The sequence below is a fragment of the Rhinatrema bivittatum genome, chromosome 11 (assembly GCF_901001135.1).
Source record: "Rhinatrema bivittatum chromosome 11, aRhiBiv1.1, whole genome shotgun sequence".
In the NCBI taxonomy this organism is placed as follows: Eukaryota; Metazoa; Chordata; class Amphibia; order Gymnophiona; family Rhinatrematidae; genus Rhinatrema; species Rhinatrema bivittatum.
This window is the reverse complement of record NC_042625.1, coordinates 53,258,658-53,276,880: the sequence shown is the minus strand read 5'-3', so window position 1 is coordinate 53,276,880 and position 18,223 is coordinate 53,258,658. Positions and strand designations below refer to the sequence as shown.

At 42.3% G+C, this 18,223-nt stretch overlaps 1 protein-coding gene across 1 annotated transcript in view; it reads right to left on the bottom strand.

Moving 5' to 3' along the window:
* EIF4ENIF1 (eukaryotic translation initiation factor 4E nuclear import factor 1) overlaps window positions 1-18,223 on the bottom strand; it is a 144,170-nt gene that overhangs the window by 52,568 nt on the left and 73,379 nt on the right. Inside the window, 1 exon segment of the mRNA XM_029619635.1 lies at window positions 5,532-5,600. Within this exon segment, the coding sequence (XP_029475495.1) occupies window positions 5,532-5,600 (69 nt within the window).

Genomic DNA, 18,223 nt, shown 5'->3' with positions numbered 1-18,223 from the left:
ATAACCACTAGGACAACCGTCATCTCACCTCTGGCGGAAAGATCAACGGCACATTGTTCTCCTGAGTGATTCCAGCAGGCCAAAAGGGACCTCTGCAGAGGACGCATGTGTGTGCATGCACAAGGAACTACCTCTATCGTCGCAGCCATTCATCCTAGTGGCTGTAGGTACGACCATACAAATGGTGAGATCACTGATCTCTGCCCCCAGATCTTCTGAATGCAAGACTCGAACCTTGACCTGAGCCGTATCAAACTGGACACCCAGACACTCCAGAATCTGAGAAAGCTGCATGATGCTCTTGACAAGATTCACTACCCATCCCATGTGCCGCAGCAACCACCACCTTGCTCGATACCACCCGGCTCTCTGCATCCAACTTGGTTCAGATTAGCCAGTATAAATATGGATGAACTAGAATTCCCACCTTGCAGAGAGCTGTAGCCACCACCACCATCACCTTGGAAAAGGTCCTGGGTGCCGTAGCCAAGCTGAAAAGCAGTGCCTGAAACTGGTAATGGTGGTCTAAGACCATAAAGCACAAGTAATGCTGATGCAGTTTGTGAATTGGAATGAGTAGGTAAGCCTCCAAGAGATCTGGAGAAGTAAAGCTCTCCCCTCTGTAGCGCCATGACAACATACCTTAAGGTATCCATTTGAAAATGGGTATCCCTGAAGGGCTCGATTGACTCCCTTTAGATCTAGAATAGGTCAATAGGAGACCTTTTTGGGAACCACGAAGTAAACGTAACAGCCTATACCTTCCTAACCCTCTGGAACAATGGCCTTTAGAGCAAGCAGCCTCTGCAATATAGCCTGAACTGCTGCCCATTTTTCTGTGGAATGGCAAGGTGAAACCATAAAAGTGTGAGAGAATGAATAAGCTCCAAAGTGTACCAGTCATGTACCACCTCCAAGACCCACTGGTCGGAAGTGATGTGGGCCCACCTCAGATAAAATCGAGATGAGCAGCTGCCTATCTCCAGAATCGGAGGATGGACCCCCATAACTTCACTGGGAGGATGGAGGAGCTCAGGAGCCAGAACACTATCTTTACCTGGCTTCTTTGCTTGAAAGGACAGACTTGCAAATGAGCAGGACCTCAGATTACTCGAACTTCTGGACGAATGAAAACGCTGAGTATATATTTATTTAAAATTAATTTATTTCCCGCACCCTCCAAAGTTCAGGTGGGTTATAAATAGAAAAACATACATAATGTAATTCAATGCATAAGAAACTAAATAAGTTCAAATATTAAAATAAAAAAATAATAATTTGAAGAAAGATTGAGATAGCAAAAATACTTCAACGGTATAATATAATATAGGAGATGAGGGAGGGGAGAGGAAGGATAATCATGACAAAAATCTGGGAAGGCTTGTAAGAAAAGATGTTTGAGAGCTGTTTTGAAATTTTTTGTTGGCAGTTAGTCTTAAGTCAGGAGGTAGTGTATTCCAATGAATAGGGTTTGCAACTGAGAATAACTAAAACCAGAAAGCGAGCTCTGTTTTAGGGGACTGAATTTGCAAAAGGAGCTTGTTTTTGGATTTGAGGTTTTTGCAAGGAGTGTAAACGTGAAATGCTGCAGATAACCAGGTGGAATTATTGTAAGTCAGGCTATGAATAATTGTCAAAGTTTTCTATTGGATGTGCCATTTAACAGGCAACCAATGCAATTGATGAAGTATTGGTGATATATGATCATAGGGCTTGCTGTTGAAAAGAAGTTTTGCAGAAGCTGAAGTGGTCAGATAGTAGATTGAGGTAGGCCTAGATATAGCGAATTGCAATAATCTAAGCCAGAAAGAATTGTGCAAAAGTTGTTGGAGTGGTTAGAGTCAAGTAATCTGAAATCACCCCTTTGCTGACAAAATGTGGAGAGCAGATTTCTTGTCCTCTGATAACTGAGGAAACTTGGACTCTCTCCCCATTGGTCTGCCATAGTCCCCAATTCCTCCCCAAATAAGCATCCCTTGAAGAGCAACTTGGTGAGATTGGACTTTGCTGCAGAACTGGTCTGCTGATACTATTTCAGAGTAGTCTTCAGGATGCAATCATTGAAGCTACCCCTGAGCAGCTGTACGTGCCAAATCATATCCTTAATCTGCCAAGAATGCAGCTCCCGGCTCGAGGTATGGGCCACTCTCACCCAAATCCTCCTGGGCTAATTATAATCTGGCCCTGGCCACTATACAGTATCCCATCAAACCTCAGACTGGAGCCATGCCTTTTAACTTTCAGAAAAGGACTTAAGACCTGGCTCTTTCAACAAGCCTTCCCTGAACCAGACAATCAATAGTTGGCCTTCATTGCTACTCGGTCTGGCACTCCATTTTTCAATGAAGGAATAAATGGACTCTGAGACATTAAGGTTAAAACACCGTCTTTAAGTTTTTAACTTGTACTTTCTATGGTAAAATTTCTTTTACCGGCCTATCTTCCTTCCAGCTTGTTGCAAGCTTCCAAGTTCTCTCCCCTTGTTGATTGTAATTTTTGACTTATTCCTACTTATTGTTATCTTTCATTTACGTGAATTTGTTACTCTTGTTGTTTTTCCCTTTGTTAAACTGTAAACCGATCCGATATGGTAATTTACTATGAAGGTCGGTATAAAAAAAACTGTTAAATAAATAAATAAATATACAACAGCAAGCGGAGATTTAGAGATGCCTGGCCATTGCCTCAAAAGCTTGTTTCAAGGTCACCTTGATCTTCCAGATCCTGGGCATTCTTTAAGGCTGCACCTCCTTTCACCGGAATGGTAGTATGTTTTGTCACTATGCAGACTAAGACATCCACCTTAGGAAATCTGAACTGCTCCCTAGCTTTAGGATCCATAGTGTACAAACCCACTAATGAGCAACCTCCTTTAAAGTTAGGGTCAGGAGAACTCCATTCCAAAAATCGATCAATTCCTGAACAGCCTTGTGCAGAGATTAAAAACCAAGATGCCTTTCCAAAGGAGAATTCTGTGATTAGTTTGTGATTCTGAGCCACTGCAGGTTGTGAGGAGGTCTTGCCAAGGGCCTTCAGGGTCTGTAAAATCAAACCAGACATCTTGTCTGTGAAAAAGCCAAAGCATGGTCCGTGCGGCTCTGCATCTGGAGGAATTCCCCCCCCTTCCAAAAATACATCTGGATCCCCATAGAGGATCTTGACTCTTCCCAGGAATCTCTCAAAGGATCTGTGTCCTCACCTTCTCCCCAGCACGCTGTCCCCTTTTCAGATTTACCCATCTGCAAAGTGATGAGACCTCCTTTGATGGCTTCTGCGATTGAGGAGTGAGACCACCGATGTGGACGCTCCCGAGATTCTACCTGGCACCCTTCCTGTCCTTTACAAAAAGCCTGCAGGCCTTTAAAAAAATTCCACCCATCACATGGTGGAAAGATCCATTGCTTGAGTGGGGAAAGCCCCTTCTGAGCTCACCCCTGCAGAAATTGGCAGGAGAGGTGGTGGGGAAGACTCCTCACCCCCCCCCCCCCCCCATTGGGAGGAACTGTTGGCACACTTCCCTCTTGTGAATTTTGAGCTCCTGAAGTCCCTGCAGGGCCATCTCCTTGAGCCTCCATGCATTTCTGGCAAATTCTTAGCGATCTCCTGGGGCTAATTACCAGCATATGACAGGCAGAACAGATGCACAGCTTTTTCTCGCATTGCTCTGACACCATCTCTCCCCATGTGCACGCCTCAGCAGCAGGGCTGCAAGCTCAAAATAGCACCTGCTGCTGCACTCGGCCAGCTCCAAAACTAGCATTTCAGCCCCTGCATGCAACTTGGCCCCTTACTCCTGCCCCTCCTTGGTGTGTGATTGTTGCTGCTGCCTCTGCCGTGGCTTTTTTTTTTTTAAATAAACTATTTGCCATGCTGCAGCCAAACACCAGAGAAAACCAGGGTAGGGAGCAAGCAGGCAGGATGACAAAACAGAGGAGACACAAACAGGGCTAAGCCCAAGGTTCCCTTAACCTACTGTACTCTCCCTCTGTCGGGAAGACTGCTAGGGCACCAGCCTTCACCTCACTCTTGTCTTGAGATATCAGACACTCAACTGAGGGAGGGAGCAAATGCTCTCTACAGGAGGTCAGAACAGCCTGTTCCATCCTGGCAGGCCAAAGTACTCAAAAGCAAGGATGAATGTCCACCACCTGCTGAAGACTCAGAAATAGTGGCTGGTTGATGTTTGCAGTCGTTTTCTATCTCCACCTGCTAGTTGGAGTGCACAGCCCACTGGTGTGGACTGGCTTGCCCAGATGAAGAATGGGCCTTGTGCTCATCTATCATTTTCTAGGTTTCTAGAAACAATGCCAGAGTATAACATGTATTACTGGGTAGCACAATTGCAGTGTCCCAGAATAGTTTAAGGAAAAACTACATAATTGCAGGAAGACGAAAAATAAAAGAACAGGAAATGGCAGGTGATGCTTTTTTGGTTAAGTTAGAACAATAAAGGAGGCAAAGACATGGCATAGTGATGGAACCAGCATATAAAGTGTGAGACAAAATCCCAGAAGGATAACAGAATATTCAAAGTTATTACCTTTAAGTAAAATCCAGAATTGTTTTCAATAGAAAAACCAACCAATGGGAAAGGTCATGATATGAAGTTGAAAGAGGCTCAGGAAATGTCTTTAAAGAAGAAAATAGATGCTTTGCATAGCAACAAAGTTGGTTGTGAGTAAGACACTGACAAAATTCAGGAGGACTGTGATAAGGGGACAGGAAGAAGACTGGCAATCAGGTAAGTTTTGTAGTGGCAGTTGCCTGGTCCTAGAGGTGATGTGCTACAGATTATCCATATTATTGCCAATGCAGATTGTTCCATTTGAGATTGATATTGGCAAGTACAAAAATGTAAATAAATGTTATTTTAGAAGAGAAAATTTGCTGGGTATAATTATTCTGGGGAAAATGCTGATCTAGGGCCCAAGCGTTAGATTTGAGGTCAGGAAAAATGGGTTAGTGTTGATCAGGCCTTCAAATTACTATAGAAAAGACAGGTAGGTAATCAGAAGAGAGCCAATTCCATGGGCCTCAGGTCTTTTAATTTATGTAACAGTACATATTAAAAAGGGGATCTTAAACATTTGGCTGTCTCATAATAATTATTGCCCATCTGCACAATAAGATTAAAAATTAGCTGAAATTTGTTTATAAAAATAAAAGCTGTAACAGGCCAGTGAATCTCACCCTGGCCAGCACCACCACACATTTACTTCCTATTTCTCTTCAGCACTGCCAGAAACAGACAACCCCGTCACCAATGGTGCACAAGAGCTCAGCCCTACATCTCCTTTAGATGCACTGAAGAGTAAGTCAGTTACCCACTTGTCACTTTCAAGAGGGGGTAGCTTAAACTATTTTCTAATTACAGCCAATACATGTTATCTGTTTCACAAGGATGGCTGTTAGAGTCAGTTAAAGTAGGATTTAAACCTACAAACCAGGCTTCACAAATGCTTTGGACAATAGGGACTATTCCTTAAATCAACCACCTCCCTCCCCCAAGAGGGAAGCGCAGCAAGATATACCTGTAGAATATTCTTCTGTAGAGATGACCCAAGGACATCAGGAGAAGACAAGTGGCTTTCTAGGTTTTGCTGAAAAAGGGAAAAATGTTATTTCATGACCTCTTTGCACATCTGCAGAAGCTATCACCAGCACCAGAGTAAAAGTCACCAAGTGTGCAAGAGATAGCACCACATCCAGAGTTTATGTGAGCAGAGATGTTCTATCCTGTCACCACAGCACCTCCCGAGGACGGGGCAGGAAGAAAGCTGGGCAGAAGAGAGAGCCCAATCCCCATTACTGAGGCACCTCCAGCTCAATTGCTCAGCCACTTTCTCTTCCTTTCGCCCAACAAAAAGATCAAACTATAGAAAGTACAATCTGTCTAATGTTTACCAGGTAGGGGAAATCAGACTTGGCTTTGAGTATTGAACAGCAGTGCCATAAAGCAAAAAGCAGAAGTGAAGAGAAGAGAAAAGAACAAATGCCTTGAAGATCACATTACCCAGAATGCTTATAGCAGCACAAATCAGGACATTGCAATTTCCCTTGGTTCTTAGGAGTGTAAGCGATTGGAAATGCAAACATATGAACCTTGCTCTTTATGATGTGCCTGATGTCCAGGATAGCAGCTCTTTTACCTCTTTAATCCCAAAAGATCAAACTGCAACTTTGCTTTTCTTTAAAGCTGCTCACCTGTAACATGTGTTCTCCATAGACAGCAGGCCAAATCAGCTACACAAGCAGGCGATGTCATTCGATAGTGCCAAGATTACAGAGGTGAGCTCTGCAGGGTTGAAAAATTAGCAAATTTTGTGGTGCATTTGGACTTTGTTTTTGTGGACTCCCCTCCTCCCATTTACTGGAGGAAGGCATTGGTTGCTTTCCTTGGTTTGACACTGTGCTATAGTGTGGGAAGCTACAAATCTATGTAAGGCTATTGGGAATATAGTCTAAACCAGGGGTGAGCAATACCAGGCCTTGAGGGATGCAAATCAGTGGAGTTTTCAGGATACCCCTAATGAATATGCATGTTCTCTCAGCTACTCTGAGTAGATTTTCTATACATACAGATTGCTGTTCTATTAATATGGTGTCCTAACTTTTATGGAGAAAACTAAATTTAAAAATTAATTAGAATGGTGGAACTTAAGAGCTGCCTTAAAACATCTGCAGCTCACTGCACCTATGGTCTCGCACCATATCATGTGAATATAAAATGCCACACTGGGTCAAACTAAAAAGGTCCATCAAGCCCAGCATCCTCTGTCACAAGTACCTGGCAGGATCTCAAAGAGACCCAATCCTTCTTGCTCATATTAAGGGATAAGTAGTGGCTTCCCAAGTCTACATGGCTAAACCCTCTTTCAACCAGCTAAGAACACAAGAACCTAAGAATATGCCATACTGGGTCAGACCAAGGGTCCATCAAGCCCAGCATCCTGTTTCCAACAGTGGGCAATCCAGGCCAAAAGAACCTGGCAAGTACCCTAAAACTAAGTCTATTCCATGTTACCGTTGCTAATGGCAGTGGCTATTCTCTAGGTCAGAGCTTTCCAAACTTTTCATGTTGGTGACACACTTTTTAGACAAACATAATTTCGTGACACAGTAATTCAGTCTACCAGCAAACCAGAAGTTAAAGGTTAAACGAACAAAATGTATTTCAACAATTTATGTATGTTTCCTTAAATATATACATAAATAAAATGTTTCACAACACAACCTATCTCATAATAAATATTTGCAGGCTTCCTCCATGCTGATCTCGTACATTGTGAGATCGGCATAGAGAAAGTGCTACTCTTGCACATTCCCAAAGATTACATGTGCCAATCACTAAAAAGTAATTTTTTTTTTTACCTTTGCTGTCTGATCTTAGTTTTCTAATCGGTTGGTCACAGGCTTTTTTTTCCACCTTTCCTTTCTTGTTTTTTTGCCAATTCCTTTTACAGGGTCTTTTTTTCTATTTCTTTTCTCTCCATTTGTCTTCCCTCAAACACACAATCAGGTTCTCATTCTCACACGCTATCTCACACATTCTCACACACACAGGCTCTCACTCACATGCAATCTCACACATCCACAGCTCTCACTCTCACATGCCTCTCATACATACATACATACTGTCTCTCTCGTGCACATGCTGTCTCACTCACACACACAGGCTCTCTCACTCCTACATGCTCTCTTGCTCAAGCACAGGCTCTCACTGGCACATGCTGTCCCTCTGCATGGGTTGCCGAAGGATGGGCTCTTCAGAAGCCCTGATCTTCCCTGGCCGTGACATGGGATCTGCAGCGGCCCTGCTATCGGGTTTCCTCCTCTTCTCGGGCCGTCGCGACATGGGATCCGCAACGGCCCATTAATGCTGCTCTTCTTCTGTACGCAGCAGATGCTCCTCCTCCTTCCTGCCCACGCGGCTCCGGCAACGTTTTTCTTCCAGGGCTGCACAGGCAGGAAGGAGGAGGAGTGAACGTGACCCTTTTCTTCGGGCCGTGGTGATGTAAGCTCCACCACTGCCCGCCGATCTTCCTGCTATAGTTCCCTGCTTCCGCCGGCCCTGTGGACCGGGCGACACACCTCCACACTACAGGCGACACACTAATGTGTCCCGACACACACTTTGGAAAGCTCTGCTCTAGGTGAACCTAATAGCAGGTAATGGACTTCTCCTCCAAGAACTCATCCAATCCTTCCTTAAACACAGCCACACTAACTGCACTAACGACATCCTCTGGCAACAAATTCCAGAGTTTAATTGTGCATTGAGTGAAAAAGAACCTTCTCCGACTAGTTCCAAATGTGCCCCATGCTAACCTCATGGCGTGCCCCCTAGTCTTTCTATTAACCGAAAGAGCAACCTATTCACATCTACCCGTTCTAGACCTCATGATTTTAAACATCTCCATCATATCCCCCCCCAGCCGTCTCTTCTCCAAGCTGAAAAGTCCTAACCTCTTTAGTCTTTCCTCATAGGGGAGCTGTTCCATTCCCCTTATTTTGTTAGCCCTTCTCTGTACCTTCTCCATCACAATTATATCTTTGAGATGTGGCAACCAGAATTGTACATCGTATTCAAGTTGCGGTCTCACCATGGAGAGATACAGAGGCATTATGACATTTTCCGTTTTGTTCACCATTCCCTTTCTAATAATTCCCAACATTGTTTGCTTTTTTGACTGCCGCAGCACATGCTGCTTTTACTACATCCTCTGGCATCAAATACCACAGTTTGATTGTACTGTGAGTGGGTGGTAGGGAAGACTCAGATTTGCTTTAAAATGTGCTATTAGCTTCATAAAACTCTTCCCTTGCTTTAGTTTCTTTTGAGTTTCACCCCACTCATGATTCTGCAGATCTCCATCATGGGTCCTCTAGCCTTCCCATTGGGGAGCCATTCCATCCACTATCATTTTTGTTGCCCTCTAACTTTTCTACTTCTGCTTTACCTTTGAGATGGGGCAACCAGAATGGCACATAATACTCAAGATGTAGTGGCACCATTGATCAATACTGAGGCAATACATTCTCCATTTCTTTCCTAATACTTAACAGTATTTGCTTTTTTTTTTCTAAACCACTGCCATCAAACATTGGGCCAGGATTTTGAAATACTAGCCACAATGACTCAGATTACTGGTATTCAGCTACTTACTTGTAGCTGATGATAGGAAAAGACTGGATCTCATTGAAGATCCATGTTCTGCTCTTTTTACTCTCTCCAAAGAGAATCCCTGTGCATGGAGCATCAGCGAGCTTTTCATGAATATATTTAAGAAGGTTTGAAGCCTGGAACCATGCTAATCTTCTGGCTTCCATGGCTATTACAGATATCCTAGAAGATGCACCACAAGCTGATCTAATTAGGCATTTCCCACATTCATCTGCTTCTTGAAGTACATATCCATAGCCTCTGAAGGGAGAAACTAGATCAGGTCTTACAGCTTTTGCAAGGACTACATATGTAGTTGAGCAGCTATTCTGGAGGGTAATGTAGCTGATGGGAAATCCTTCTTTGTCATGCGGTCTAATAACTTGGTATCTTTTCCCAGAAGGGATAATGGAATGCCTTTTTTTGTTGTTTTGATTCCACTACTACTGACTCATGAAGGAGTTGTACCTTTTGATGACCAGAACCCAAGTTGAATTTTGTATTTGAGATTTAGTTTCCTGGTTATTGGCAGTATAGAAAATGGTGTCTACCACATCTTGGTTTGGAGTTCCTGCAATGCTCTTCCAGTTCAGAATAATTATACATTTTGGGGTTTGGATATATTTTAGGACACCAAAAAAAACCCCAAAACATATTTCCTCAGTTCTGACGCCTCCTGTAAAATAAATGGAATTGCTTTTGCCATTTTTGGACAAAAGAAGGACCAACATCCTCCACTGAGATTTGCAGATCAGCGGGCTATACATTTTTATAAAGAAATAAATGTACTTTTGGGAGCTTTGGAGAGGGATCCATTGTAAGTCTCATCAGCATTAGAATAGCATGGATAGGATTGCGATGACTCCTGCAAGGTGAACACTACAGGCAGAGCCCTTGGTTTCCTGTGGGAGATTTTGAGATTCTGCAGCAATTGTGCCAAACCTGCATTTATACTTCAAATTATAAAAAAAAAAAAAAAAAAAAAAAAAAAGGAAGTTTTGAAAACCATTGCCATTTAAATTCTATAAAAAAAAGTGTACCAAGTACAAAAAGACAAACATGTAACTGAAATAGTGTAACATCTTTTTTGTCCTTCGAAAAGTCCTTAGATTATGTGAGTTTATGTATGCTAAAAATGTCCTCAGCAGTTAATTACACAAAGATGAGTGCATGTGATGGCAGGGGGAAATCCAATAGAACTAGATTTGGAACTGAACATTTGCCCGGTGTATATTCAGAAACTTATTTTTCAAATCAGTACAGCACTAATAATCAGAGTCTCAGCACTAAGACAACGTTGACACCAACAAGAAGGTGATAGCTTTACTTGTGGCTGGCACAAGTAAAGTCTCTGCACCAAGCAGACTGTCAGCAGGGCTGGTCCTGGATGCAGGAATGGAGCCTGTGCCGAGGACTTCTAAATCTCAGTGCTTACTATGAGAGGATCCTGGCTTTTTTTGGGATTTTGATGGTTTCCTTTTAGTCCAATTGGAAGTTTGAGGCGAATGTAATGCTTTACTGTGAGGCTTCTAAATCATCTTGCCCAGGGGACATTTGGGCCAGGCAGTGCAGTTTTCTACCTCATGCATTGGACCTAGAGACGAACACAGTGATTGCATTGATTGGTAAAGGTTATCCTTTAAAGCCCAGATTGCTGTCTGCCACTGAAGAGGACTGAGGCAAGACAAATCAATTTGAGATGAAATTTTTTTTTTTTAAACAAGTTTAAGAACTGCAAAAAAGGGAAGACATGAAAAATTTAAGACATGAAAAAAATAAAATTCAATAAGTATCTTGGAGATAGTAAAAAGTGAACTTTTCCCACAAGCAGACTGGTAAAAAAACTTGTGTAGTGGCAGCTGCACAGAAAGTCTTTCGCATGCTCAAAAAGCCTTCTTGAGCTTTTCTCTTGCCTCCACTGGATAACATTATGCAGTTGTGTGGCCGCATTGTCCTGCTCATCCACCAAGAAAATGGATTTTTAGCTGCTGCATACATTCAACCGAAGTAGAAGCTGCCACAACTTTGGGTACCATCTCTATTTTCTGCCTTTAAACTCGAGCTGAAAAAATGAGTCACTCTAAATTAAGTTTTACCTTATATAATACCCCCCACCCCAATTACCCAAGCAGGTGCTGCACAATACCACTAAAGCTTCTCCTGTTTGGATGTTGCTTCTATCAGTAACAAGTTTACCTCCTATATTATAACTGCTGGGTCTTCTCTAGTCAGGCTTAGTTGCAAGGAACAGAGAAACTGCTCTTTTATTCCTGTAAAGGTTAGAGAGGCAGCCCTAACCAACTGAACTTACAATCCAGAACATGCAAGCTTCCACAGATAAACCCCTCAATGTGCCTTGTGTTCCTGGCATGCTCGTTGCCAGCTGTACTCCCTTACAAGGGGCTCAGGACTCCAGTGTCATACTGCCCCTTGACCTTCCCCCAACGCAATTGTACTTCATACATTCCACAACATCTCAATTTACTGCTCACTTATTACAACTTGAATACCTTTATTTCTTCACTGTGCTTATACCAGTAACTTGGAAAAAACCTGTCAGTTTGTACTTATTCATCCAAAATTTCTCTGAGATGCAATATTAAGAAGTTTTTTCCAGTAAAGCAGCATCGGTGTAAACACATTTTTAACAGTGTCCTTGGTGATATTAATATACTTTTCAGAATACATAAGTGTTTAGTCTGTGGCCAATTCCAAATTGGGTAAGACCGTGAACAGCCGATGCAGAATATTTACAGGTTTAACCCTTAATTGTACTACAAAAAAAAATAATCCAAAAAATGATCCCCAATTGAACTACCATAGGCTGCTTCCATACACAGGTTGCACTTGAGGCTGTCTAGGCATTATGTTTGAACGCATAGAGTTTAATTGCACACTTCACGGGCAGCTAGTCATGGCTCTAAATTACAGTGCCAGGCTGGGTCAGAACAAAAGAGGTATTGAGTCCAGAATCTCATCTCACACTGCCAATCCGGGCTATAAGAGGTACATGGTAAACCCATTCCCTGCTGCTCATGTCCCGATCTAAGCAGTGGCTTACCAATCTACCTGGCCAATAACTGTCTATGCATTTTTTCTCCTAAAGTTGTCCCTACCCTTTTTAAACCCTGCTTTGCTTTCTCCAATTTGTTTTAAAATTTGTTGCCTGTTAGTTCCATGGAGTGTTGCTTAGTCTTGGCACCACTGGAAAGAATAAATGTCCCCTCCCACTCAAGATTTTGTAAACTTTCATCATTTCCTTCTGTCACCTCCTCTGTATGCTGAAGAGTCCAGACTAGTTTGAAGCATACACCTTGAACGAAAAAACATTGCAAAAATCCAAAATCCCATCAAAATTAAAAATGACAAGTCAATCGAGCTAACCAATAAGGCTAGAAACCTAGGAGTAATTGACACCGAACTCAGCCTTAAGCAACACATATCAATAAAAGTAAGAGGGCTATGCCAAACTAATGATCCTTAGAAGACTAAAACCCTTATTAACTCAAGATCACTTTCGCACAGTACTACAGGCACTAATATTTGCTAGCACGGACTACTGCAACACACTTTTCCTAGGTTTACCATACACCACAATCAGGCCACTACAAATACTACAGAATTCGGCTGCAAGAATACTAACTGGAAAAGGAAGAAGAGATCACATCACCCAAACACTTGCTGATTTGCACTGGCTCCCAATTGAACAAAGAGTCCAATTCAAAACACTTTGCACAGTTCATAAACTAATAAACGACGAAAATGCTGACTGGCTAAACACTGCCCTACGATTACATGTCCCTCAAAGAAACCTCAGATCAGCCAATAAAGCACTACTAACCATTCCATCAGTCAAAACAGCAAAATTGACTCAAGTTAGAGAGAGCGCTATCCTTGGCAGGACCGTTATTATGGAACACATCATCACTTGAGCTTAGACTTATGAAAGAACTAAAACTTCAAAAAGAGCTTAAAAACTTGGCTATTCAAAAAAGCATTTCACAGTGAGGTCGCTAAATAACAAATACCTAAAGCGGAAAGTCACCTATAAAAAGCAGAATGTTATTTTATTGCTTTAATCAAAATTAAATTTTAAATTAAAACAGTTATCACATATGATTACCACAGAATCATATAAACAGTATCTCAAACACACTTCTCATTTAGAGTATATTATGAACTATGTAACTGTAAAATATTGGCACCCCATGGATAACTTAGAAAGCAAACCAAACCTATTTTGTGCCTAAATGTGAACCGTTGTGATGGTGCATCACTGAACGATGGTATAGAAAAGTTTTTAAATAAAAAAAAAAATAATAAAGCACGGGTGGGCAATTCTGGGCCTCAAGGGCCACAAAGCCATTGGGGTTGTCAGGATATCCCTAATGAATATGCATGAGAGATTTACATGCACTCTGCCTCAGTTGTACTCAAATCTCTCATGTATATTCATTAGGGGTATCCTGAAAACCCCACTGATTTGCATCCCTCAAGGCCTGGTATTACTCACCCCTGATTTAGACTATGCAAAAATGCTCCCAATAGCCTTACATAGATTTGTAGTTTCCCACACTATAGCACAGTGTCAAACCAAATAGTTTGAACTGCAATATTTGATTGGAGGGGGGGGGGGGGGGGGGGTAGAGCCACTTAAGGAGGCTTAAGTTGTACTGAAAGCAATTAAAAGCTTGCCTAATCTTGCATAGACATCCATTCCTGGTTACTAATGAAATGAAACATTTTAGAAACAGCGTTGGGGGGGGGGGGGGGGGGGGGGGGGGGGGGGGGAACAGAAATGGACAATAAGCATTGTGAGTGGGCCATCGTGGACTTAAATGTGCAGCACACCTGGCTGGTCTCAGATGGCAGTGGCATAGGAGTCTGTTCATAATCCACCTTTTGACACTTCAAAGCAGATTATATTCCAGTACTGTAGGGATATTCATGTGCCCTTTAACTACCAGCCCTTGTTCCTGGTTGTCTAGCCACTTATTTGAAATAAGTGTAGAGAAAACATAGGAAAAAAAATCTGATCATGAACAGAAAAAAAAAAAATGAATATACAAAAAGCAGATCCAAAACAAGCCGTGTTATGTTATCCGTGAAATGACTAAGGGAGGGGAAAAGACCTACTAAATGTCTAACAACTCTCCTCTATTTCATCAAGAGAAATAGCTGCTGCCTACAGTAAACCATCCAAGACCTCCTTGGGATTCATGTGACCCAGAATCTTTAGACAACCAAAAATCAAACACAAACTTTAAAGGTGCCAGGATCAAAGTAAAATGGGGAGTAGTCTTAAAGCTGATTGTGTTTCACTGCACATGTATACAAGAATAAAAGATGTAAAGACAGCTTTCCCTTGACAGACTGTAGGTTTGCACCTTTATTACCTGCTGGAGACAGAGAAATATTGAGGGATTGCAGGTGGCACTAAGATATGTAGCATCTGCAGGTAGGGATGTGAATCCCACTTGTCTGGACTGATCTGGGTATGAACAGGAAAGGGGATTTACATGGCCTGGGAGTGATAAAGTAGTGTTGTCAGGAGTGGGGGGAGATCTGTAATAGAAAAACTATGGACAAAAAAGAAGCAATGAAGCCGCAGCAAAATCAAAGTCAGCTATGTTAACAAGGAGAAAAGAATCAAGAACCACCATGGTAAAAGGAGCAGAGAAACAGGTGGAATTATCTATCCTTCCAGTCAAGGTAAAGGCATAGGAAAAGGACATCCATCCTAGAGATGAATGGATTGTGCTGATGAGCGCATTTTAGCTTCTTGGATCATGGAGAGATATTAGTGTAGTCCAAGTAGAGTTGGAACAAACATTTCAAGAATACCACCAGTATTTTGACCCAGGCTCAGTCTAGTGAGTATTTTAAACTAGGTTCATTAAAAATGGCAAGGAAAAAAGACGGGATTGGAAATAGCAAAAGGAATGGTCAGGCAGTGATGGTGGAAAATTGGTGCAATTCCTTGTTCGGTAGAGGGAAACAGAACAAATTGGAATGTTATGCGAGGAAATGATCATAGTTTAACAAAATCATTGACCTAGAAGACACCAGGGTGGGTGAGAACATTGAAGACTGCAGTTCAGATTATTGCTAAATCACAGCTCAACAATAACCATAACTGTGAGATGACCACATAGGTAAATATACTCTTAAGAAAAGACAGGACAGGTGAAAAAAGGGCAAGTAGCAGCTTTATTTTCAAGACAAAACAGCCACTGAGATACAAAATGTGCTAGCAGCAGCTGCATTGCTGTGGGTTGTCTTGACACCTAAAGGGCATTTCATAATTATGTAAGTGCAACAGACTGCCATTACAAGAGAAAGCAATATATACAGGCATGAGAAGTCATCTAAAAGGAAAGCAGCACAGAAGAGGTTGGCAGAGAAGACAATTTGGTTGACTCAGTCTATTTGTTCCAGCCTACTGTGCTGACACAGGTATTACTTGACCTGTGGTCTTCACCTATTGCTGCTAAGGTCCCTTGAGTGTATCTCATGCATGCCTGCATTCTGCCTCTACACAGACTCCTATAACCTGTGACAGAAGCCTCAACTGGTAGTGAAAAGTATTCATTCTTTTTGAGCTTCTCTCTCATCAGATTCATAAGTTGAACCCTGGTCCTTGAACTTCCTTCTGGAATGTTACTAAAAACCTGCTAAATATTTGTACTGTAGCTCCTCTGCCACCCGTTTCTTCTTTGGCAGTCCCTACACTATTTTGATGGCCCTCCTCTGAACTGCTTCCATTTCAGTGTTCTTTTGTAGATATGAGGTCTCCAGACCTGAACAGTTTTCAAGGTCCTGGAAATCTGTAGAGGTATCACCACTACCATTTTTCTACAAATGATACCTTTTCATACCAAGTTATAGCAATTGTTAGCATGCTTGCCCTCTCACAATCCGAGAGGGAGGAGGGATCCAAATCACCATACCACCTCAACATCCACCAAAACCAGGACCGCAGGTTTGGCACTCCACTAACTGCTGGAGACAGAAATATTGAAGACCTGCAGGTGGCACAGATTCTTATTAGGCTGTCGCTGCAAAGCTTTAATTCTCAGTCTCCATCTGCTGGTAGGGGAGAAAAACCCCCATGCATCTGGACTGGTCTGGTCAAGACAATTAGGAAGAGGAACTTGAGTTTACCAACTTACAAATACAAGTACAACTACTGCTGTGATGTAAATCTTATCTGTCACAAAATATAAAACCACCTATTATAGTAATGACAGCAGATAATGACCAAATGGTCCATCCAGTCTGCCCAGCAAGTTTCTTATGGTAGCAATTACAGCTCTGTGCAGGTTACCCCCATGCATCCCTTTCTTCATTTCCAAATCTAGCCTCTAGAAATCTGCAGTGCTTAGCACATTCTTTTGATTTCATTTACTGTTTTCATCCTTGCTCCTCTTCTGGGAGGGTAATCTAGGCATCCACCACCCTCTCTATGAAGAAATATTTCCTGATACTGGTTCTGAGTTGTCCACCCAGAGTTTCATTTTGTGACCCCTAGTTCTAGTTTCCTTTCCAACAAAAAAAGGTTTGAAGTTTGTGCATCATTAAAACCTTTGAAATTTCTGAAGGGCTGTATTATCTCATCCTGCACCTCCTCTTCTCCAAGGTGTACGTATTCAGATCTTTAAGCCTCTTCTTATAAAGTCTTCCAATATGAAGACTACTCTATTTTGGTTGCCTTTCTCTGGACCAGTTCCATCCTGTCACTATCTTTTTGAGGTACAAGCTCCAAAAATGGAACACAATATTCTAGGTTGGGTCTCACCAAGGACCTGTACAAGGGCATTGCCACCTTTTCCTCATTGGTTATTCCCTCTGTGCAGCCCAGCATTCTACCGGCCTTAGCTATCGTCTTCACCTGTATCAAAACACTATATTGATGCAATGTGCGCAGCTATAGGAAAACCGGTTCTTACCTGCTAATTTTCGTTCTTGGAATACCACAGATCAGTCCAGACAAGTGGGTTTTGCATCCCTGCCAGCAGTTTGAGGCAGAAAATAAAAACCTTTTCAGGCACTGCTACATAATTGAGAGTGCCACCTGCAGTCCCCCTCAGTATTGACCTGTACCCAAGCCAGGAACAGCATTTATAAGCACTTGAGGCAAAAGCAGAGGCCAACCACCCACATGAGCAGGAAGTCACAACGATAAGCCAGCTAATTTCTCCTATCTTCCTGAAAGGCAGAAAATACTAGACTGCAAAAGAAAGCCAAGATCCCACTTCTACTCTCAGATCATCAGGATCCCAAAAACACACACACTTGGTGCCACAGGAATCTACAGCATCTCCTACTAATCACTACTGGGCAGGGAGAGTACCAGACCTATCAGAGGTGTACAACTCTTACCTGGTCTTCAATGTCCCTTCACAATGCTGAAGGACTAGATACATTAGCTTTCTTATGCTTTTTAAATAGGATGGCAATCATCCACACTATTTAACTATCACCGTTATGCAAATTGCTATCAGGACCAGGGCTAAACTGCCACATGTACACCAATGTACAGTTTTTCATACCAACTATCTGTTCCATAGAACACACTGAAATTGCTTAATATATATGCTTTCCATTCAAAAATTAATTTCTTATGACCAGTATTGCATTTAAACAAGATAGAAATGATGCTAAGCAGAAGCACAAAACCAAATGCCGCTATCTGAATTCAATTCAAACTGAATCTCCATGGAAAATCTGGTTCATGACTTGGGGGAGGGGGGGGGAGAGAAGGGGGTCAAACTTGACAGTGATGACACATTTTGTTCAAAACAAAACACAAAAAAAAGCTTTAAGAAACTTTGCAGTGAGGGGTGTATCCATGGTAGCAGCAGCGTGAGTACACTCTTCTCTCAAGCTCCCTAGGGCCCGGCCAGGTTCCCCCGTTTAAGTCTACCCGCGATCCTTTTAACTTATTACAACAGGGTGCTGCCCAGTGCGTGTGCTTTTTCTTATTTACTCCTTCTCGCTTGGCCAGGATGACAAGCCGCGCGAAGAGAGCCGGGCCCGAGCGTTTCGGCAGATGATGGA